General features: G+C 36.3%; 1 protein-coding gene across 4 annotated transcripts; it reads right to left on the bottom strand.

Moving 5' to 3' along the window:
• Window positions 1–248: 248 nt before the first annotated feature.
• On the bottom strand, window positions 249–23,886 carry LOC124135491 (APOBEC1 complementation factor-like). 4 transcript variants are annotated; one of them, XM_046500883.2, is made up of 11 exons: window positions 23,112–23,885; window positions 17,226–17,406; window positions 16,424–16,527; window positions 14,712–14,744; window positions 13,709–13,791; window positions 12,702–12,843; window positions 11,655–11,744; window positions 9,478–9,579; window positions 8,819–8,948; window positions 7,544–7,690; window positions 249–6,446 (listed from the first exon to the last, which is right to left on the bottom strand). In XM_046500883.2, exons 1-11 carry the CDS (start codon window positions 23,829–23,831, stop codon window positions 6,358–6,360), a joined length of 1,821 nt encoding a protein of 606 aa, XP_046356839.1. In that variant the 5' UTR covers window positions 23,832–23,885; the 3' UTR covers window positions 249–6,357. The 4 variants fall into 4 exon arrangements, with proteins under 4 accessions (XP_046356839.1, XP_046356841.1, XP_046356842.1 ...); XM_046500885.2 differs by lacking the exon at window positions 11,655–11,744 and having other exon boundaries at window positions 23,112–23,886; XM_046500886.2 differs by lacking the exon at window positions 7,544–7,690.
• Window positions 23,887–24,205: the final 319 nt, after the last annotated feature.

Genomic DNA, 24,205 nt, shown 5'->3' with positions numbered 1-24,205 from the left:
GGTCCTGGGGCTCTACTTGGCGCAGGGCACTTAATACGGAAAATATGGTAAATTTGAGAGCTGAAATATGTTTGTGTTATATACCAAACAAAAAAAGTTAGTGATCATAAATATCCCCCAAATATTCACGATCCCTAACTTTTTTTGGTTCAGTACATTTGAACTGGCGATACATCAAAGTCAGTGTTATGTGTTCCACTTCAACAAACCTGGGCTACTTACAACAATGACTAATAATCACACACACATTGTAGATAAGATTTTATTGATAAGCTCTGATTGTTACATCTGAACTTGTAACTTTGGATCTAACACTCTAGTTAATAGTGCATGTAAATATAGCAAGATACATAATGTTGACTGGTCTTAATCACACATCATGCCAGTTAGTCATTTGAACCAGTGAACCAACGCACAAGTCCAGGCACAGCCCAGCCTACATGATCTCATCACACCATTCTCTCATGGGAAGATCCATTCTCACGTCTCAATAGAGACATTTTCGTATCTCAAAATTCAGATCAGCAATGGGACAGATAATTTTACAGGAAATATTGTGGAATCAGTTTTTACTGCTTAAAATTGAAAATATAGAAGAAAAAAATGCCATGAGGCTTTAGGCCACAACTGTGTCTCTTTCTTCACATCATATTTCAAAATGTTTAAGTTCCTTGCTTCTCATTTGTCTGTAAACTCTATTGTCTTCAAACTTTTTTTTGTTCTACTAAACTTGCTGTATATGGAGTGTTTGAGTCTCAATGGTAAAATTATTCTGTGTTTGAGCAAAGATTTCTGTTTATGTTTGTGAAGGTGCCATTTGTACAATGTCATTGACCTTTTTTTAATTGTACATGAAAATATATCTATTAGCATATCTTTAAGTAGCTAAATCATTTAGCCATTGAAATGTTTCAGTATTAGTAAAGCAAGATTCAAAATTAATGTAAATCTGTTAGTCTGGGACTAGTATATTTCAGGAAGAACTAGTGACATTTCCTTGTAGACCTCTTTTGCCAACTTGGCAACTGGGGTTATGTGTACAGCTGTCTATACCTGATTTAGGTATGGTGTGGCTTTTTTGTGATGATATACTTTTGTTTTTTTTCTGTCACAGTTTTACCATAGCGACACAAAGACACCACATATCTGAACACGGTAATTCTGTCGTAATTCCTGAAAATATATCTGGACAGATAGATATGCTACTAATCTCATGCATGGTGCCATTGCTGATATCAATATTGAGATTATTCCATTATGTGATTACCAATCAGTCAAGATTAAAGCAAATGATACATTTTTTACTGCAATGGGTCACGGTTTAACATCGGAATTTGAATTGCAATCAAGTGACAAATCTGAAAACATGTACACCTCAGACACTGAGATATGTTGTAAAATATCACAGAATATGCCAACCTCAGACATATAAATATAAAGGTACAAAAACCTGAGTTTCTTTGGACAGAAATTCTCTTTTGGTAATAAGGAAACTTGAGACCCAAAGTTGCAGTAAAAGGAAGAAATAAGAGTTATGTAATATGCATAAATACAGTATTAGGACACAATGCAAGACTAGCTGAACACTTGAATACATGTTCTTTGAAATTCCTTCAACAGCACCAGGAACAAAGAACAGGCTACTTTCTAAGGAAAGATAATATGTTGCACACAAGTTTCCATGACATGTGAAATTTGTCTTGATCTCACTGAATATTTTGCAAAATTGGAACTGAAAACACTGACCCGTTTTAAAAGCATTACTTAGAAGCTGACAGATGACAAAGTGGACACAATTTATGGATAATAACTTCTCTTATTACTGTAAAGGCGATGTTTTGGTATAGATCCTCACCAAACCGTCGCCTTTACAGTAATAACAGAAGTTGTTATCCATAAATTGTGTCTACTTTGACTGACCCGGTTTTTTAAATATTAACATTTTTCTCAAAGTTACTTCAAAACGCTGTGCATAGGTGTAACAAAAGCAATGATTAGTCACATGTTATCATTCCAAAGAAAGTAGTATGTTTTTACAATAAGCAAATATCAATAAAATACTGAATCAGTATAATTCTAACTAACAGAAGCTAAAAATCTAGAAGCAATTAAGCATATAATTATGAAACTCAAAAAACCGTCACCAATTAAGATATCAATATGGTTAAATGTGTGATTCTGACAAAATGATTCTATGACATTCTGATGTTGCCTAATTCTGTGCCAAGTTTGCAGTGCCCTTCACAAATATAACTAAACATAATAAAATATTTGGCAAGATTGAACTTGAGCAAACAACTCTACCAGAGAGATCCTTGCCTGTACCAACGAAAGGCAGCTTCAAATTAACAAAGGTTTTCTCTTTGAACTCTAATATAGAAACACACTTAAAACATACATTCTTAAGATCAGATTTCAACTCAATTTGAAACTTTGAAAGAACATGATGGCAAATTTACATCATTTGGGTAAATTTGAGTGACAAATTCTGTAATTTCAGATTCATGTGGAAGAAAGTATTTAGCTTAAAAAGTACTCTTGAAAAATAACAATGTCCACCGAAACATTTGAGTGAGTATGGTTTTATGCCGCTTTAAGCACTATTCCAGCAATATCATGGCTTGGGACACCAGAAATTGGCTCCACACATTGTACCCATGTTGGGAATAGAACCTGGACCTTCGTCGTAACGAGTGAATGCTTTAACCACAAGGCTTCCCCACTGCCCCATCGAAACATGGAAGTAATCGAAAAAAATTCCTTATGCCCAAGCACTTTCACATAATCATGTATGTAAATAAGAAATGTCCTCATATTTGGGATAATGTTGAAATCAGTTCTGATCAGGAACCTGTATTATTTGTCTCGAAAACATAATACCATGTATTCAAAATATATGGTACAGGTAAGTAAAAGTAAAATAATTGGAATCACAACGAAAATAAACTGTAAATTATCTATTTTAGTTTGCCATCAATATCTTAAGCATGCTAAGTGGGTGCTTCCTATTAGCTAACACAAAGAGAATGATAGTCTTTGTACGACTCATTTCTGACATCAACTGACTAGACTTTGTTTTGTAGAACTACTGGATGTAAGCTATTCCCTGTTTGTTCCATATCTCATGTGAATATTTAGATGTTACCTAATGCTGGCAATTATGTTTGAGATAACTTTGTACCTCACCTATAATCTGCTCTAATACAGTGAGTGACAACTAGCAAATCATTTCTTGTGCCTATAATTTAAGATGAGCTTTAGTATATATGCATATGAATCTACTTCCAACTTGGTTTCACATCCGTCAAAACATGACGAAAAGAGAAAACAATTGTTTATAAGATTTCAAAATATGTGACCTTTATCATGAACTATTGACCTTGACCTTTAAAGTTTCGATGGGTTATTAATCACTTCTGAAAATTTGGCATTTAAATACTTCTTTTTTAATATCAGTCAATAATTCATACAGCACTGTTGTAATTTGGATTTCAATGTACGGTTTAAACCCTATTTGTTGATGAAGAGCTAAACTGGAAAATGCTATTACCGGTAATATTTTAATTTGAAAGATGGTAGGATTGGCCTTTACCATGATTAACCATTTTGAACTTTTTACAAACATTAGAATGGAATGTATAGGCTGTAATAAATAAATAAAATTCAGTTATGGCCCCACATGGTCATCAGCCTTTCCTTTGATTGTCTTGAAACACCAAATTCGAAATTTGAAGACCCCAAAATTGGTTAACACTTTAGCACTAAACATCCACGAATCCCTGTTAAATGCTGTTATGGCACATGGCAGAACTCTGAGCAGACACAGGGTGTGGAGAGAGAAACTCACTTTGGATGGACACACTGATTACTGGCATGGTATTGTAGCCAGGTGATTTAGGTAATTGGTAAACACTAGCAACAAACATTATCACCTCAAGTAGTAAATGTTCAGTAACATCACTGATTTTGGATCTGGAAAATTAACATGCAGGTCTTACTTTCAGTCTTCAGTCAATAAATAAAATATTTTTAGCTTCTGGTTTAACTGTTTAGACTTGGAACGAGGTGGTGCAAGTATTTCAGAGACAGAAACATAGCCTTCACCTCAAATTCCTGAAAACTTCTAAAGTCTTTAACTACTGCCAGAACATGAACAATACAACTTAAGATCCCCAACCAAGTCTCAGGACTGTACCACTTAAAGTGCAGCATGGGGCTGTGAGTTACCAATAGTTCATCCTTCATTATACAGGGTACTACATATCCATTCTATCATGATATAGCTTATGGTAATCCAGGTGTAGTAGCACCATAGCTTTGTTCAAATAGTGACATCACAATCTCCATCGGTCATACTAACTTAACACAGAATTTCTCAGCACAGTTCAGCAAAGATCTATGGTGTTGAAAGGGCCTAGGGTATCAAACAGAATAGATTAACTATACAGTGGACAATCAAGGATGCCAATCATTTGTTTTGTTTGATGTTATATAGGGTTCAGAATAATCATGTTTGTTTAAGGCTTACTACAGAGGTTTCCAGAGCAATATCGGTGATGTTATAACAAAACATTCACAAATTAAGCTAGATTGGAATATGAATCTGGTAGTGCAATCCAAGTAGTTTCTCTTCTGGGGGACTGGAAATAGACTTCAAACTGTTACAGCACCATGTAGTAGTAAAACACTTTCAAAAAGGTATTTTTACTTCAACAGGAATGGCTGAAGTGTTCGTCCTGTACTGTAATACACATAACACTTGGTGTCAAAACAAGTTTGCAAATAGTTTGCAAATAAATGGTAGAGAAACAAATAACAGATACACATGTTCAAAAGAACTAAACTAAAAACTTTTCTCTAAACCTCTAGAAAATCATGAAAATCACCACCAATCTAGTCAATTGTGGTTGGTCATTTAGCTTTAATATTGTATTCATTTATCCATAAAAACAAAGCCTTTTTTGCCATATATAAATAAAACTTGAAAAATACTGCCTAAAATTCAAACAAAAGAGTTTGAGAACTTCTCGTCATGGGTGTTAGACAAAATATGAGAGATTGTAAGAGAGCTGTAATTCAGTGTATGAACAGTAATAAACACCCATCTCCATGGCCCAACAGTTGAGTTGATATGTTTAACAACACCTTCAGTTCTGTTACAATCGGTCAAATTGTTGTCTACAATACATGCATATTTAACAACAGGGAATGCATAGTGAAGCCAACTTGGCTTCATACATATATTTAGCACTAAGTGGAATTCCAAATTTGAAGGATTATCTGTGAAGCTTGGCTTCAAAATCACCACCCATCCCAGGGCATATATTGTGAGATTGAAGTTATTGATACATTACATCTGTTTTATGAACACTTTGAGTGTACGTTGTAAAAAACATGACCATAACTTGTAAACAAACAGTTTGAAGATATTTAACAGAACAACAAATACTTGCAAACACGGCTTCCTTGTCAGATAACCTGCAACATTCAACCTAGAATGTTTCCGATGTCATCTTGAAAGACTACATCTATCAAGATGTTGAGATCTTTGCAGATCGATCCCTGATGTATCTCGTATGAGCTTGTAGCAACCCTTACACAATATGCCAGTAATACTATTTGCGGAAGTTTCTCTGAATGTGAAACACACTCGATATTTCATTTTTTTTCTCAGGAATTATTTTTCTTATTCGATTTCAGAATGTGTTTGTTACAAAATGCTTTAATATTACTATTTGAGAAACAAGCATGTTATTGGGCAGTTCCAAAATTTCAGTAGAAATCATCTTGGAGACCAAATAGATTTGAAAATCTTTTGATCTTTTTATTGTTAAGAATTGTCCTTTTTTGACATATTTGGAGTATATGTTTAGAATATTCAGACATGCCTCTAAAAACTATTTATTATGGCTCATGCAAATCACTTGTTAGTTAAAATCAATGTGAGAAAAATTACTCTGACACCTGACGATGATGTGCCTATATTCTGAAACCAATAAAGTCATGATCTAACAACTTGTGTAGGGCTTGCTACAGAACTATACCTTCAAATGACTTAATGATGTACGATGAAATGAACATGATAAATACACTTCCTGGTTAGTCCAGTACCAAAGAACACAAGACTAGTGCTTCAAACCTAGAATAGTACATGTTCTGTGTATACCGAGACAGACCCACTCAAGCAGAGAACATTAACACTCAAAAAGACAGATTAAATAGATAAAGCAAAGAGTAGAGCCAGAATATTCCAAATAAATAAGTCTAACTGTTTCCAACTATGGAATATGAGGCTACTCTAGTTGAATAGTGGAATGTTTAACAACTAGGGTTGCATGCAGCTCTTGTCCTGATTCCTCAGTACTGATGACCATAGACTGCAGCAGTAGATGGGGGTGGGGCAGCATAGCCTGCGGGGTACTCGTACGTCCCTGGGTAGTCAGGGTCTGAAATAGACAATAGCAGCGTCATATGTTGTGACATGATGATGCAGTGTTCAAAATTGAGCATGAAAGTCGAGGCAGCGTTTGAAATTAAAAAGGGTCCTGGGGTCCTTTAGGTTTCCTCCTATTGTATTTGATTCTAAGGACCCCTTAAATCTGGGTTGGTAACATTATAGTTATGACCAGAACCCTATACTTTTTTATTATTGTTCATGTGACATTGTAACACAGGAAAGGATGACCCTGTTTAGACCCCTGGACTTTCATGCTTTATTTCAAACACTACAGGGGATCTGTCATAAGCCTAATGTTAAACGTTACAGATCAAGAAGGACACTAGATTTAAATATCACAGAAAAAAACCCTTAGATACCCCAGGACACCTCTTAATTACAAACATTGTGATCATCAGATGTATAGGCTGTCAAAGAGCCTTAAAGTATATCACTCTGCAGTAATAGTAGTTTTCCATGGTAGACTAGTAAGGGTGTGATGGAGAACAACTGTTCTGCTTGAAATACATACATGTTCACATGTATAACAATTATTCTATCCTTTCAGAGTAACTGTTAACATTAAGCCTATCAATATTGAATTGAGTGAGTGAGTATGGTTTTACGCCGCTTTTAGCAATATTCCAGCAATATCACGGCGGGGATCAATATTGAAAATCATTTACATGAAATATGTTTGTTTTTTGTTTAACGCCACACTCAGCAATAGTCCAGCTATATGACAGTGGTCTGTAAATAATTGAGTCTGGGCCAAACAATCCAGTGGTTGAAATCATGAGCATCGATCCACGCAATTGGGATATGATGACATGTATCAACCTACTCAGCGAGCCTGACCATCTGATCCCGTTAGTTGCCTCTTATGACAGGCATTGATGCCTTTTAAGGCAATCATGGGTTGCTGAAGACCTCTTCTAACCTGAATCTGCATGGGTTTACATAAAAGAAACCAGTTCAAAGCTAAGTTACATCAAGCATAAACAAAACCCAAAGCTACAAAACAAATGAGACATGCAGGGACGTGGGACTAAATGAAATCTGTTATCTTCTTTGACCAAAGGCAAAGGAGGTAGTGACATGGCTTACTTTGAATGACCTTTCCTGGTGCTACAACATAAGAGGCACTTGTAGCTATAGGCATTGCAGATGCATAAGATTGCATATCACGGGCACTGTTTGGGTAAATAGGTCTGCCTTGATAGGGACTTGCAGGAGCAGTAGTTAGTTCAGCACCTAGACAGACAGATAGACAAAGCTCTAGCATACTTCAGCTCAGCAAAATCAAGAGGAAGATTACATAAAATTTAAAGTTTGCACTACAGCTAGTAAACATAAGCACAACTAAAGAGATATGATGGTGGTAAATGAATATGAAGGTAATGAAACATGTCAAAATCAAGCACTTCAGACTTTTGAATACAAAAATAACCCTTATTGGCAAATCTTCAGATTATACAAAACATCATCTTTATTAAAATGTTATTAGATATATGAATACATGTAAGAACATTGCATCAAGACAATTATTGAGATGTTATATGCATTTAGTGCATGTATATAACATGACATAGATAAATAGAAGAACGTCTTACAATGTTTTCAGGCCTTACTACTTCATACCCGTGTATAGTGTATATATAATGATGAATGCAACCACAACCACAAGGAGTAAACTTGATTATGAGATGAAAGATGAACATGAAACATCTAGGTCTAAAAGTTCGCAGAAACTAAGCAAAATATTTTTATTACTTTGGTCTCAGTCATCAGAATTTTTAAACTTAAAAAACCCATCCAAAAAGATAACAATATCCCCAACAATAGAATTAAAAAAAAGCAGTTCTGAATATGAAGCTTGACACTTTTCTATAATTCAGAATTCACTGAAGATTATTTGTTTATTAATTCACCACAAAGATAAAACATTACGTTTAAAGAATGATGTGGTGGCTAATACAAATAATTCATGCAACCTGAGGAGAAACCGTTACAAAGCCTGCATTACTCGTGTGTGGAGAACACATTTATCACTGCTGAACTGCTACAGGGTAAAGCATAGCTGATAAGCATACACAGTGTGTCCCATGCCTGTCTCAGTACCATGGATTGAGTGTTGAACAATGGGTTATGAGTCAGGATATACATCAGGGGCATGTGGTATCTAAAACTTTCTTTGTTTCAAAAGATGCATTTGGTTAATAGTTTCAACACAACAATTCATCTCTTCTGGACATATTCCTTTCATAATGGTTAACATGGCAGTACTGATGTAAAGATGAACTTCATGCAGACAAGGCAAGCAAATGCTATGAATACATATGAACTATCACTACAGTTGTGTTTTGCTGTGGTCCCACTTACTCTCCACACTGACTCCCAGTTGTAGAAGCACAAATTCTGCAGCAAATGACTTGGCCTCTTCAACTGTTCTGCACAGTTTGTTGGGCTGGAAGGGAGCAGGGTTCTGTGATGCTAGAGCGGGGATGGTTACCTGTTGAATAAAATATTATGTTTCAATTAATACATTACCAGGGTATATAAGGAGATTTTAAGAAAGGTGTTGATTCCTCAAGAATTCTATCAACCAAACTACTTCTGAGACACAATATGGCTGAAACATTGCTGAAGTTGAGCTCACTTCCACTAATTGCTTGATGCATGCCATCATATCCCTATTGTGTGAATCGATGCTCATGATGTCTATCACTGGACTGTCTGGTACAGACTTGACTATTTACAGACTACTGTCCTATAGCTGGAATATTGCTGAGTGTGGCGTTAAACAACATTGAAGAAACAAACAAATAAGCAAATAATAAATAAATAATACTGGCTATGCAGTGTTCGAAATTAAACATGAGAGTCAAGTGTTCCTTGTCATAACCTTGTCAAAGGTTTCGGGGTCCCTAGATTCAAATACTGGAGAAGAATACTTCAAGGACCTGAGGAACCACCACCCTTTTCCCTAATTTCAAACACTGCTATGTCTACCCTTGATAAAGTCAGTTATTGGTAAATACCTTGAATAGGAAGAGTTGCATGTCACCGCCACCACCTCCAGTGGAGTGAAGCTGATAGATAGGGCTTCCCCAGCCATTCTTCTGACATAGTTCTTCCAGAACCTGAAACATTTCAAATGGTTGTACCTACAATGACAATTACAATACGACTATATCAGCTCTGTGAATGATGTTGCTAACAACTTTGAATAACACAGATGTACCTGTAACTAGATCCTTAAGCACCATTTAGGACGATGATTTAAATACTGTCTCAAGCACAAAAAGATGTTTCTTACAATTTCAGTATTGCAGTATGATGTTCAGTGTTAAAAAAATAACAAAGCTTCTTATCCCAAAAGGTGAATATGCCATATGATGAAGGGACTGAATGGTGAATAAATATGTTGACAGAAGAAACATCCTTGTATTTTAGCCATAACATGTTTTTTATTACTTATCATGATGGTGATATCTTTAAAACACAGAATACTGCAAACTGAATAATATAAGGTTAAATTATTAGAAAGAAAACTTGTTGGACAGTTGTTGGCTTCCATACATCTCCTGGTTACTTATTGTGAAAGTTGTGTGGCTAAATACTTAATGCTTAACATGTGAAAATAACCTGTTATGTATACTTATTACAAAAACATTACCAAGACGACATGAATGTTGTACCAACACCTACAAGAAAAGACCAAGTCTACTTTCTGTATTACTGTGCCAAGAAAATGGAAATTGAAGCAACAGGATTTGAGACAAAAGACCAGAGAAGATGCTTATTATAAATATCATTAATATATATACATTAGAAAATAACAAATACGGTATTATCTTTCTAAAAAACTCAATGTTTCATCTTAGAAATCATTTCATACCAAAATAGTCAGATAACATCATACATAACTGCTTTCAACATCTTGCCAAACAGGATATAAGACTCCCATCAACTTCCCCACATTTATTCCAGTGTTTGTTATATTGAGACTGCCTACTTCTGATCTTAACATAATTTGTTTTCTAAATATAAACTCCACCCACCCCCCTCCCACAATTATTGACAACAGTTACAACAGTATCTTAATTCTAACAATTTTTAGGTCTACTTGACATTTTGACCAAAATCTGTCTATTATAAGAGTTTTTAAGCACTTTTTGAAAAGGAAGAATTTTGTTGCAATTTTGAAGCACTGACTGTTGCTCCAAGGATTCTGCATTTGTCCAAGGTGACAACAAACTTTGTTAATACTAATGCACACCAACACCGAATGTAACAAATTCTACTTCAAACTGCATGTATTTCTTTTCTTTATCCAGGTTACACCAAGATGTATAGATATTGCAGTATTACTTAATGATACTTTCTCTGAAATGTTGACATTCCAAATTGCTGAGTGGAACAGATTCTGAATCAACATTTGAAGCCATATCTAGACAAATACTACTTCTAAGTAATCATTAGAAGATGTACTGAAATTATTGAAGGTAAAATGGTTAGCACATTTTGAAAACCACACCACACATGTTAGATGGTAGTAAAACTCTAATCCTACTGAATCTATTTTCATCGCAATCCTATACAGTGTTCGACACTCACATTGGTCTGCTGGTTCGAGTCCAGCATATTTTCTCAAGTACCAGTAAAATTAAATAAATGCTTGTCTCGTCTAGTGTTATTTTCAGGACAAAGTTATTTCAGTTGTACGGCTTTTGAAATCAGTGACAGATTGACTCTAAACTCTAAGCAAAACCAGCAACCTAAACAACCCTGCATGGTACATAGGTTACCTTTTTGGCAGTTTTTTCATTCTAATTGCGCAATGAAGTAATACCCTTTAAAACCATCTTTTGGTCAGGACCATTGTGTCAAATAGAGATCCAATAGGACCAGTAGATTTTCTATGCACTGGTCCTTTGGACCACCGACAAATTGTGTTCAGTGTCAAACTCTGCCATACACCTCACACAAGCACTACAAAGCAAAGGATAGAACTGAATACAGTTAGGGCAAAAATGTGATGCCACACTTCATACAACAGAGTAAGGAGAGAAGTCCCTTCCCTAACAGTGTGCCATCAAATTCTTTCCGAACTGTAGAAGCAAGCAGCGTTATATCCATAGGCAGGCCAGAGACAGGAGTTTCAGTTAAAGCTTGCAGGCTAGGCTCAAACCATTAGCATCAGAAAACACTATACCTGAACTGTAGTTTTCACTGATTGTGGTTTGAGTGTAACAGGGTTAGTGGGAGTCAATTCCATGCCAGGCAAGATGTCAAAAAGGCGACCCTACAGCAAAAACAGGTTTTAACAATGGCACTGACCACAAATGTTGTCCCTGAGACTCGGACATCTGTGTGTACTTTGTATGAGCGAGTACCTTGATAATTTGGTCATTCAATCACGATTGACAGATTATGAATGCAACTGAGTAAGAAACAAATATTTAAGAAATGGCTGAATGTTTTGTAGCAGGCCGTATATTTTCCTGAAGTGAATGAAGAGCAGATTTCATTCAACTTCAGTCAGCTGATACTTGATTAGATCATGATGCAAAAAAAACTTTAGAATACACTATTGTAAGCTATCCTTTAGAAATTTAGGCTTGGTAGCTATCAACATTAACATGCAATGAGCAATGGGAACATGCATGCATGCATTCTCATGCATATTTGAAAACCAGCTTGGGCTGTAACGAAACACTTTGTCATGACACAATATTATCTTGAATGCAAGATCATGATTTGTCCCACTTGACATCTAAACTTGACACTTGAACTGCTACAGCCCTAGCTACAGCACATTCATATAAAGTCTAATCACAGCCTCTGAATAAACAGAATATAAAATAATTAGTAATTAAAACTGGTGTAAAAATAGTAATGATGAAACCAGTGTCAGAAAGTAAGGATGAAAGACATGGGGCCCTCTCATACTAATGTTTAAAATATAGGAATTGGGGGTCTGTTTGTTCAAATTACTATCATCAAAAGGGACCTTTTCAAACATAGCTTGGAAAAGTAGAAGAAAAGGACAAAGTCTTATAAATTTTGCTATGTAAGAGGTAATTAATGTACAAAGTAGTACACTGCCTGGTTCCAAACTACAAGAAACTGTCCCTTAAAACATAAAAGTTGCAATTGTCTGTTTGATAGATCCGCAACAAAAATGACTTAAACCTGTAACATGCCAACACAATTACAACGACCATGCAAACACTGGGAGAGTGATGAAGGTGTGTCATACCTCTGCTGGGTGCCTTCTCATTCCTCCACGCACATATCCTTGCACATAGGCCCTGGATCCACCTGCCCCCCGGGATCCTGCTGCACCACGACCACGCCCCCGAACCTGTCCCCTCACACCAACAGCTGCTCTCTGCATACCTCTGTCAAAACAGGAGATATGTCAGTAAACTACGGTTATAACTAACTAATAGGGACCACTAATTTTACTTCGTTATAACTGTAGTTCACTATAGGCACATATACAGCCTATATACAGCAAATGGATGGGACCCCAAAATAGTTCGTCATTTCCGTATAAACATTGTTTACTGTATTTTCAAAATATATCAATTGTCAAAACACTTGATTCTAATTTTACTATAATCTAAGCAGAAATATTTTTCACACTTGATTTGTAAATGTTCTCCCCAAATCACAAAAAAGTTTTGTTTTATGCTTAAAATCAAAATATCTATTATTGTATTAAGAAACAACATTTCAAAGAACATTTTGAAGACATACTTAAACATGTTAACACAGTAAAACAATCCAGTGTTTGTTTGCTTGTTGTTTAACGCCGCACTCAGCAATTTTCCAGCTATAATGACAGCATTCTGTATATAATCGAGACTGGACCAGACAATCCAGTGATTGACATCATTAGCTTTGATCCACGCAATTGGGATATGATGACATGCATCAACCAAGTCAGCGAACCGGACCACCTGATCCCGTTAGTCACCTCTTATGACAAGCATAGTCGCCTTGTACGGCAAGCATGGGTTGCTGAAGACCTATTATACCCCGGATCTTCACGGGTTAAACAATCCAGTGATTGATATCATGAGCAACAATCCATGGAGTCAGGATATATGACATGTAATCAACCAGCGTATCTCATCAGAATGATCACCCGATCCATTAAGTCAACTCTTACAACAAGTATAGGTTGGTGTGGACCAATTCTAACCCAGAATCCACACAGGGTTCTTTTGACAACAGTTTTCTTAAAAGTTGGATACTTACCTTCCTGCTCCTGCTTGTTGTACAAACTGGCCATAGAAGGCTGGAGCAACCAAAGGTGACTCGTATGTTGAATAACCATACGCCTGGAACAATATCACAAGACAAGAAATTATACAGCACTTACTCCAGTTACAATGTCAACTGATCTCAAGGGGCATATGCTGTGATGTACCCTGTGTGTGAGCTTATGTACCATGAGTCGTACATAGGCTCACACACAGGGTACATCACACAAAATGCCCCGAGGGATCGGTTGACAACAAATTTATCTCACTGACATTTATTTATACAGACCTGGAATATTTATCCAAAGTTTCATGGAATCAAACACTTTGATTTAGCCATTTTGACACCTAGCTGATGATGCAAATGAACTGAGTTACTTCTCTTTACCCAATCCATTCAGATAAACATTGGTTCATTTCAGCTCAACAATACTTATGTGAAATAAGCAGCAAGTTACCTAAGGTGCGTTACGATACATGGAAAATAACTGCCTGCTCCTTAACCAATCAGAAACAAGTTTTTGAATGTAAGGTGAGATAATAAGGTAACATATATACCAAAGAAACAAAACCATTATAGGTATTAGCTCTGAAAAGCACTGAAAACTGAAAAGGTGTTGGTGGCAATAGAATGCACATTGAGAAAAACTGAACTTAATTATACTGTGGATGTTTGTTTCTTAAATTAAAACACCACATCTATTGAGTTTTATAAACAAGTGTATAAGAACATTTACATTTTCCAAATGGAACTGACAGAACAAAATGAAAATAAAGGTTTTCCCATTCCTCAGTCCGTCATCATGTAGCTGGAACATTGCTGAATGCTGACATTGGAATAAAACAACCTTAACTCACTCATTCTTCCTCAGTAGGGAGATTGGTATCAATTTATTTTACCAATGAAATACAAGCATGCAATTACAAAACAAACTAAAGTGCATGCTGAATAGAACACAATGCCACAAGCTAAAGTTTGTAACCAATAATAAGACTACCTGTGAAGTTGAACTCTCTGTCACTTCACTGTCCTGAAAGGGCATAATGATAGAAAATATTCTCCAGACCACATTGGATCAATAACACAATATTTTTTTTTATGCAAAACTTCTAACTTCTTACAAATGGTCAGAAAACAATGGACATCATGTCAATGACATTAACTATCTTTAATCTTTGAAAATTTGATGTTTTTGTGTTGTATAACTTGGCCAACAAGGCTTTCTGGGTTCAAAAGCTGCCCAATGTAGTTTCACATGTGTAAACAGTCTGTGCCTGAAGTCTGAAGCCCATGTCTAGTAAAATTCTGTTTGGTCTAGTATGCTCACCTAATAATAGCTTTTTTTACAACTATAAAATAAAATTCTACTAATGCTAGGAGCCATGTTTGGGATAGTAGACGCAAAGGTTTTGGCACCATCTGTGTAAAGGTTACTGTTCAATTCCTTAACTTTTGAGATGTACATCCACCCATTGAGGATCAACTAAAGCAGGCAGTTGGGTTGTTAGTACTTGTTACACCTTGCTGTTTTTGTGAACCTAAAATCAAGCTTCATGAATCAATGCTCATACCATCGATCACTAGTGTATCTGGCCCTGGCACTCATGTTGGCTCCTTTGGATAGTGGATCTTATTCTAGCTGGTACACTATCCAACATTACTCATGACACTTTTACAACTACACTGATTGTTGATCTTTTCACTGATGGAGGCTGTTACAAACTGATCATGTACTTTCAATTTACAGTTTACATTTTGACCATTGACTTGTTGAACCTTTCTGAGACTGACTAACAACATAATGAAATCTATTTATGTGCCATGATATTGGGTTCAACACGAGCAGGTTTAGAAATTGGCACTAGTCCTGAGTCCTTGCCAAACTGCCAAATAGTTATGGTATCATGAGGACTAGTAGATATTTGCCATTTTAAAGGCTTTTGCTATATATTATCATTATAAGGACTACTGGGCCAAAAATGTTAGTTTCTACTGCCGACGAGTAAAATTCTGGAAAGACCAGTGACATTTCCTTCAAGGCTTGTAGTCTTCCACTTTATCAAAGGTAAATGGTAACTCTGTAGCAAATAATTTTTCCCCGACTAGTGGAAATAAAACATAATTTTAACTGCAGCTCCTAATATTAATAACTCTCACGTTACTAACCCAAACTCTCAGAAGTTAAAAATGAGGTACCGTATTCGACGTAATAAGCGCCCAGGGCGCTCTCAAAATTAGAAATAGGGGCTCTTATTAGAATATTATTTTGGTGAAAAAAACAGAGTCGAATTTTCGTGGTTTATACTGACAGCCTGAAATGTTAATATACAAGAGATACATATTTTCGAATTTAATTGCCCATAATAAAGGGTGCATATAACAAACGAGTTCGTATTATACGCGAATAAATAAGTGTTGTGTACACTGATCTATCGGAAGGGGTGCTAATTGAGGTTGTTCACTGGCCAATATATTAGCAAATATCACCGTTGGCGCTTATTACGTCGAATACGGTATGTTTCTTTGACCATTTTTACAATACTAATGCATAAACAACAAAAGGCAGAACATCTTTGGCATTAAAGTGAAGATTATGAAATCTGCCAGGTAAGTGGTACCTTTCATTAATGAGCCATTCTCATGACAGGTTGCTATGCTAAGTCTACCCATACACATAGCCTTATTGTATCAGTGTCTTGAGTGTATTACCTGTTGATATCCAGGTTTGCCAGATCTGATCATCCTTGAGTAATCATTTTTGTCTACAGGTTTGGCTAGTACCACCTCAATCTTAGATCCTTCCAAAGTGCTCCCTGCAATACATAAAACATCAACAGTTATCACAAAACTACACACATTGAAAGCTCCTGTATGCTGATGGTAATATTCCCACAGCAATGGCCTAGATTTATTAATTTCTATAACTGCAACTCAAAAAGTATCTGCTTCAGTAACCATCTGGAACTGGGGTAGATGCAATCGGTTATATCCAATCATATCAGTCTGCAGATCATTTCAGCCTAGTGGCCATGTAAAATAACCCAAGTTTACAATGGTTTAGCATCAGACAAATGGACCAGTGGCAATGTCTCTAGCTGTAGAAGGTGGTGTTCCTTGATTAATGGGGTTAATGTAGGTCGCAATTGCCATGGTCAAGGCAAGAACTGTCTTGATTGTGTTGGTACCTAAACTTTCGTATAACATCTATAGGCATTAGAAAATGTACCAATCTGGATTACAGCTCTGCATTTCAAAATATGGAATCTTGTTCTATATTTGGTGAATCATTTCTAATTAATGAATTGATGAGAGAGGAGAACATTCTGCCACTAGCATGAAGCCTGGGTCCTAGCACAGCTAATAAAAGTTCATATTTCAACACTAAAGTCTACTGGACATGACATCCAGTGACACATTTGGGGTAGTCAACTCAAATATGTTTGCCACAGATTGAGAACATAACCAATGTTTCAGGAAAGTAGTTGCATGATACCATAAACATTTCACAAACCATTGAGAATATTCATTGCCTGTAAGGCATCTTCCCTCATCTTGAAGTGCACAAATGCATAATCCCTGAGCTTCTTTACTCTCTCAATGATGTTTTCCTTTCCCAGCACCTTCTCAAAGGACTCCTTTATGGATTCTTCAGAAGTGTTCAGCATCAGATTTCTTACATACAGGATTCTTACCTGGAATGATCAAGAAAACATATTTCACATCATGTAATCACAATGTTAAATCATACATGCAGTGAGACTGAGTTTGTGACTTTAGCCCTCGTCAAAAGTCTTAGTGTAATGTAATTTTTTTCTGTCTGAATTAGTAAATATGTACTAATCAATCCATAGACCAAAACCTACTGAAAAGTAAATAAAAGTGAGTTTTAGCCTGCACATCTGTACATCTGATCATACATGTACTCTTACTTATACAGTGGAACAGATCATTGTCAACCATCTTCATAAACAAACAGAGATAATTGATCAGTGTGTGACATTTTAGTACTTTATTTGGCCATTTCAGGCGTGACAGATCCACTCAAATGATAACTGAACTGACTGGCTTTGGTAATGTCGAAACACGTTCAGACAAAATGCATAAACTGTTATTATTTGTGACATTATGGAAGTTATAACAGTTTAACTGCTGGCCTGTTGGCCCATGGCCAGTTAAATTTACAAAGGGCTTGCTGAAATGTGAAGTATTTAGCCCATCTGAACAGTCAAAATTTCACCCCTTCTGAATGTACGTTTAATTCTTTCAATTGAATCATCTCAGTAGAAAGACAACCGACCGCCATTTCTTAATGTTGTGTGCAACTTCTTTATTTGCTCATAAATTGCCATGAAATTAGTCAAATGAAGCCAAGATTCAATCTCAGAGTGCAGGCAAAAATGTTGAGGGGTGGGGAGTAGTACAGACGTTTGAGGTACAATGCCACCCCACGCTAGTCAATACTGCTTGAGGAGTTCTAAAATTTTCAAAGCCCACCTCGGCCAATTCGCGGCCTCCACCAGCTAGTTTAGAGAAGGGCCAGTTACTTTTTAATTTAAAAGGAGCAAGCCCTGCTGGCTACAAAAAAAAATTTATAACAAGGAAAACTGGCAATGAAATTGGTCTTACACACTTCAATCTATAATAATCTGTCAGTTGAAACTCCCATTTATTGTAGCAGTCTGGGAAACTACAGTTAAATTTGTATGTGTCTAGTAAATCCAGCTGATACAGGGATCTATTATCTACACCTGCTGCTTAGAGGATGATATAGGCTATATATAATAACTACCAAATTGGAGTTCCAGCGTTAGAAATTTGCACTGGTCCTGTAGTCATGGTAGTCATTGCCAAACTGCCCAACAGTTAAGGAGGTATCACAAGGACTAGTAGAAATTTACCACTTGTAAGGTTTTTGCTATATGTTATCATCATAAGGACGAGTGGACTAATGTTAGTTTGTACTGCTGAATTTTTTTCCCAAACCATGTTGTCATAATTATAACTAATGTTATGGCTTTGTACATGTTGTACTTGTAGAGGTGACATGTATTTACTGAAAACAGGACCAATATAGTGGAAGAGGCCTTGATTTTAAGTTCACTATAGGCTACAATACAGAGTTAGAAATTGGCACTAGTCGTTAAGTCCTTGCCAAACTGCCCAATAGTAAGGCATCATGAGGACTAGTAGAAATTTGCCATTTTTAAGGGTTTTGCTATATGTTATCATTATAAGGACTAGTGGACTAAAAATGTTAGTTTCTACCGCTGCAAAAAATACCTTGGACATTTTGGATGTTCGGTAAATTTTCCAATTTTCCTGCCCAGGGAACTTACGTTTGGAATCCTAGATAAATATTCCTGCGATACTAGTGTTTTGCACAGACTGCTATAGAATCCTGCTGTCAGTCTACCGTAAATGTTGCACACTGGATCATGTATGAATTTTCTCAACATGTGTCTATTGCCCAAACTCCAAGAATCAATTTGTCAACCTTTGATGAGCGAACTGCTTGGCCTTTGACATGTGTTTGTCAGGTGAATTACAGAAAGTGTTTTTTTTGCACCAAATGCAGACATAAATACATTTTGTAAATTAGCGTTTGAATTAAGCATGAAAAACAAGGCGTCCTTGTCGTAACCCTAATTGTGAATATTAGAGACTGAGGGGAGTCCCTGGACTGTAAGTTAGTGCAAACATCAATATTCATGCATGCACTAAAATTGCTCTGATGAGTAAATTTGCTCATGAGTAAATTTATGTAAGTAAAAGTAGAATTGTTATATGGTATACATAGGCAACTGTGTTTGTAAATCTTCTAGTTTCAATCTAGATCTCAGGATGGAAAGATTGTGATTTTACAAGCAATGTTGGAAGTTATGTGGCATACCTTTGTTTGTTTGTTTGTTTGTTGTCTAACTCCCCACTCCGCAATATTACAACTACCATATTTCACGTAATAAGCGCCCAGGGCGCTCTCAAAATTAGAAATAGTGTTGTGGGATGATTTTAAAAGTGGACATGATCATAAAAGTGACTGGCATAACAATTTCCGAATGAACAGAAATGCATTTAAAGCCAAGTGAAGATTCGGCATGTGTGCCACTGGAAGTACGAAAATGAATGGCTATTGCTATCTACTGGATGGTCAAATAAAGTACATATGACCAATTTACATAGTGCAAAATAGGTCGAAATTACTATTCATAAGTGTATATTACTTGTGTAATTAAATTTACATATGTGAGTAAAAACGGTGCATGCATTTAGGGTAAAAGCAAACCCAGGAATCACTTAAATTTCAAACACTGTAAATAATCAATGGTGGTTAAAAATAACACTGAAATATACAGCTGAGGTCCCTGGGTGATCATACTTACTTCAATTCTCAAGTTTTCATAGGATAATATATCCTTAAAGCTCTGATTTTAATGATCATTCAGAGGTTTCAAATCACCTAAACATGCTTTTGACTGAAACAACAGCAGTATTGTTTGAAATATTCATTTAGACAGCTTTTCTTTCTCAATCATGAATGGCATGCAGATATTGATATTATTGAAGATCAAATGTTGATTTCAAGTTGTCCCTCCTAGAATAGTAGAGAGATTGACATTTGGCGATTCTGTTGGGACAAATAGCATAAGGGCATTTCATACTTTTATTAAAGTTTTGTAGGTCATTCATCCATATTATAACAAAATTTGAAATAATATTTAGGACAATTAGGTCAATGACGCAATGAACAGATCTGAAACCCTGTAATACAAATTTCAAGATTACCAAAGGGCTTAAAACATGTTTCTTCTCCATATAGAATATTTGTCCCCATCTGATACATTTCTCAGGAGACAATATTGAATTCAATGAATGCATTGTAAGTTCAGCGTTAGAAATTGGCACTAGTCCTGTAGTCCTTGCCAATCTGCCCAATAGTTAAGGTATCATAAGGACTAGTAGAAATTTGCCATTTTAAGGGTTTTGCTATATGTTATCATTATAAGGACTAGTGGACTAAATATGTTAGTTTCTACCCCTGAAGTTATTACCGTTTTCGACATTATAGGCGCCCCGCTCTAATAAGCGCCCATGGCAATATTTGCTAATACATTGAATAGCTAGTGAACAATCCCAATTGGCACCCCTTCCGATTGATCAATGTACACAAGACTTATTTATTCGTGTATTATACGCACTCATGTGTTATATGCACCCTTGACCATGGGCAATTAAGTTCTGGAAAAAATATCTGTCGTGTATAATATTCACAGGCTTTTCTTTTGTATCATTTCAGGCTGTTAGCATAAACCACAAAATTTACAATCTTTCAACTCTGTTTTCTTATCACCCAAATTATATTCTAACATGTCTAATAAAGGCCCACTATTTCTAATTTTGAGGGTGCCCTGGGCGCTTATTACGTCTAATATGGTTGTATTAATTTACTATTACATTTTCAATTTTGGTAATGATACAGAATAATTCCCTTTCTAATTTCACAAAAATGATGGAGAGAGAGAGAGAGAGAGAGAGAGAGAGAGAGAGAGAGAGAGAGAGAGAGAGAGAGAGAGAGAGAGAAAACCAAAGTGACAACAAATAGAGGCCAAAGTACAAACATGATATCTGATCAGATATACAAGAGGCTTGATACCATGTTGCTTGTCACATATTGACATGATGGTATTAAGTTACAGCGATTGAAACTAACTGTTTTAGTCCTTTAGTCCTTATAATGATAACATATAGCAAAAACCCCTTAAAATGGCAAATGTAGGAAACTTGTACGGGGGTAGACACCTACTGTAATATTCAACCTGTCCACAGCTCATTTCGGACAAGTGGTTTAACTAGCTTTAGGAAGGTAATAACTAGTTCCTCTAGATTTTCACTAGTCTCAGACCAATAGTCTTATTAGACTAGTTGCTGCGACTGTCCCAGTGCCTTATGATTTCTACAAGGTCCAATATTATGACTCGTGTAACAAAGCCCTACATGAAACATTGTCATCGCCATGTCATCAACTGAATATTTCAACAAAAAAAATATGAATGTCTTGTGACCTCAAATATGGTATTTTTTCTTTTATCGATCATTTAATACTCTGTGGTGGCCTGGTATGTGTGTGAAACATTACTTTTTCCAGAAAGTACTGGAAGAAAATAATAAAATAATTTTGTGTTACAAAACAAAATTAATTTGCTCCTACTTTCACAGAGAAATAAAATGTGTGTTTTGATGCAGTCAAGGAAAAGTATTCTGTCTCTAAGTGTCAGAGATACTTCAGGGTTTCAGGCAGATAGAAATTAGACGGAAGCCTGATACTAGTGATAGCCTGGAACAGCTTTGTTAATGTTAGGTTTAAAGGAATGTACATGTATCCAAAGGGCTTATAGAATTTCTAACATTTTGGGGGTATTGCTAAATGTTATCACTATTTGGGCTTGTAGACTTTCTTGGTTAATTTCTGTCCCTGTCAGATCGGTTTATTTTTTAGGACATAGTCACTGGATGTCATTGAATGTGTCACTAGCAAATTCACTGTACTTGAATCTAGGGACACCCTGAAGTTTTCACTATTAACCTTATGGTAATAGTCCTTACTTTAGTGCTTTATTTTAAACTCTGCCTAGACTACCACTACCTAAATAATGCATTCCATTTCATAAGGGGAACTTCAAACAGAATCATTCATATCTGAAATAATTTGGAATTATTTCCAGTGATTTAAGTATTGCAGTGTTGCAATCTGTTGTCACAGATCATTATGTAATATGTATATTACAACACTTGTCTCAAACATCACTGAAATGACCTAGGTATCTGCCTACCTTGAAACTGAAAGTGATTGTATTGAAGACGATTATGACAGACCAAGGCATACTGAGCCACTATTGCTTGAATTTAGAAGTGTTTCAGACCAATAGTAACTCTTAATTTTTTACAGCTTTTCACATTTTAAAATGGCTAAGCTAACTGAGACTGTCATTAAGATTAAAATAAACCACATTGGCCTAACAAAATATTATGTATAGGTCTACTGTTAGTTGGTAGACTCTAATTGATTTTTTAATTTTTCGGCATCTTTCATTCACCAACAGGCCTAGGTCTTTTTGTAAATTTATCTTAATTAATCTTAAATGAAAACGAAAATGTCAAACACTTGAAAAATATAGAACGTATCGGGATTGACCATTCGTTAGCTGATTTTTCTTATTTTAGCTTAGATGTAACATGTAAAAGACAGCGTTTAAGACACCAGCAGCAGTCTAGTACTGCAGACTTGCAAGAAATATCAGGGTCACAATGACCTACGAACCAAAGGTGTAACAGATTCTGGACGAACACTCCGCCATTCTCAAGATACCATGCTCCAAATACAATGTTAACTTAAACTTACTGTGGACATAATATCCTCGTCGACTTCTTGTTCTGGTTCGGCCCAATCAACAGCTATTTGGTGTCCCCATAATTGTATCCTTCCAGGAATCAACTTTCGTCGAGCCATAGCAGCAGCTCTGTGGCTCTCGTATTCTACGAAGGCAAAGCCCCTGTTCTTCGTTTTATCCATAGCACTGGGGTACACTATCACATCCACAACACCTTCAGTCACTTTCCTCATTTCCTGGAGAATTTCTTCCCTCTGTTTTGTTTTTGGTATTCCTCCTACAAACAGTCTGCAATTGTCTACACTCGAACATACTCCAAGCAGACGACCTTTCCTGATTTCGAAGTTGTTCAGTTCCTTGACAGCGCGTTGGGCATCTTGCTTTCTGGTATACATGGCAAAAGCGTAGCCCCTATTCGATCCAGAAAAGTCCATCATTAGTCTAAACTCATACAGTTTACCAATCTTTTCAAAAACCGGCACAAGTTCATCCTCATAGCAATCCCTAGGTATCTTGCCTATGAAAATTTCACAACCCCTTGGTGGAGACGGCCCGTCCCATTCAGGGGGAGGCCCACCGTACTTTCTCTGCCCGTTCTCTTGCAACATTGTATATCCTGATTTCTCCATCAAAGCAAGAAGCGCTTCTTCATTAGGGGCGCCAGCAACTCCCTGTGGCAGTTCCTTGTCGTCTCTGAGATCCATGTTGAAAGGCTGACACCCCCGAGTCATTGCAGCTCTGAACTCAACGTAAAGATATCTTCTGCTACTAGTTCTTCTTCGCGCATGCGTTTTGTGACGTGTCTGATAGATATGCAAATCATCAGTGGACACGCCCCTTTGTTCTGAAGCTAGGGGGCGTGGCAAAGAGATAACGGGTATTGAAATTTACAACACCGTTTACGATAAACACGTGGTGATAATCGGCTTCAAGGTTACTTTTCAAGACAAAACTGGGACGAATATTACAACGTTTCAGTTCTAATTATATAAGACATTCAGAACCCATTTTTGTTAAAAACATGGAAGATAAGGCAAGCAAAATAATCTAACGCACAACCCTGTCAAGAAATCTGTCAGACGTTATATAGTCGAGAAATGTGTAT

This window comes from Haliotis rufescens, unplaced genomic scaffold (assembly GCF_023055435.1).
Source record: "Haliotis rufescens isolate VD_foot unplaced genomic scaffold, xgHalRufe1.0.p SCAF_6, whole genome shotgun sequence".
Classification (NCBI taxonomy): Eukaryota; Metazoa; Mollusca; class Gastropoda; order Lepetellida; family Haliotidae; genus Haliotis; species Haliotis rufescens.
Note: the sequence above shows the minus strand (reverse complement) of the source record. Positions and strands in the feature narration are given on the sequence as shown.

What these genes read in the sequence shown, in the direction of transcription:
- LOC124135491 (XM_046500883.2), bottom strand. Translation starts at nt 23,831, where the DNA reads ATGACTCGGGGGTGTCAGCCTTTCAACATGGATCTCAGAGACGACAAG. An exon ending in CAGAGAGTTCAACTTCACAG is followed by an intron (nt 13,792 to 14,711) that starts GTAGTCTTATTA and finishes ATATTGTTCCAG; the next exon opens with GCGTATGGTTATTCAACATA. An exon ending in ACTGGGAGTCAGTGTGGAGA is followed by an intron (nt 7,691 to 8,818) that starts GTAAGTGGGACC and finishes CTGTCTGTCTAG; the next exon opens with GTGCTGAACTAACTACTGCT.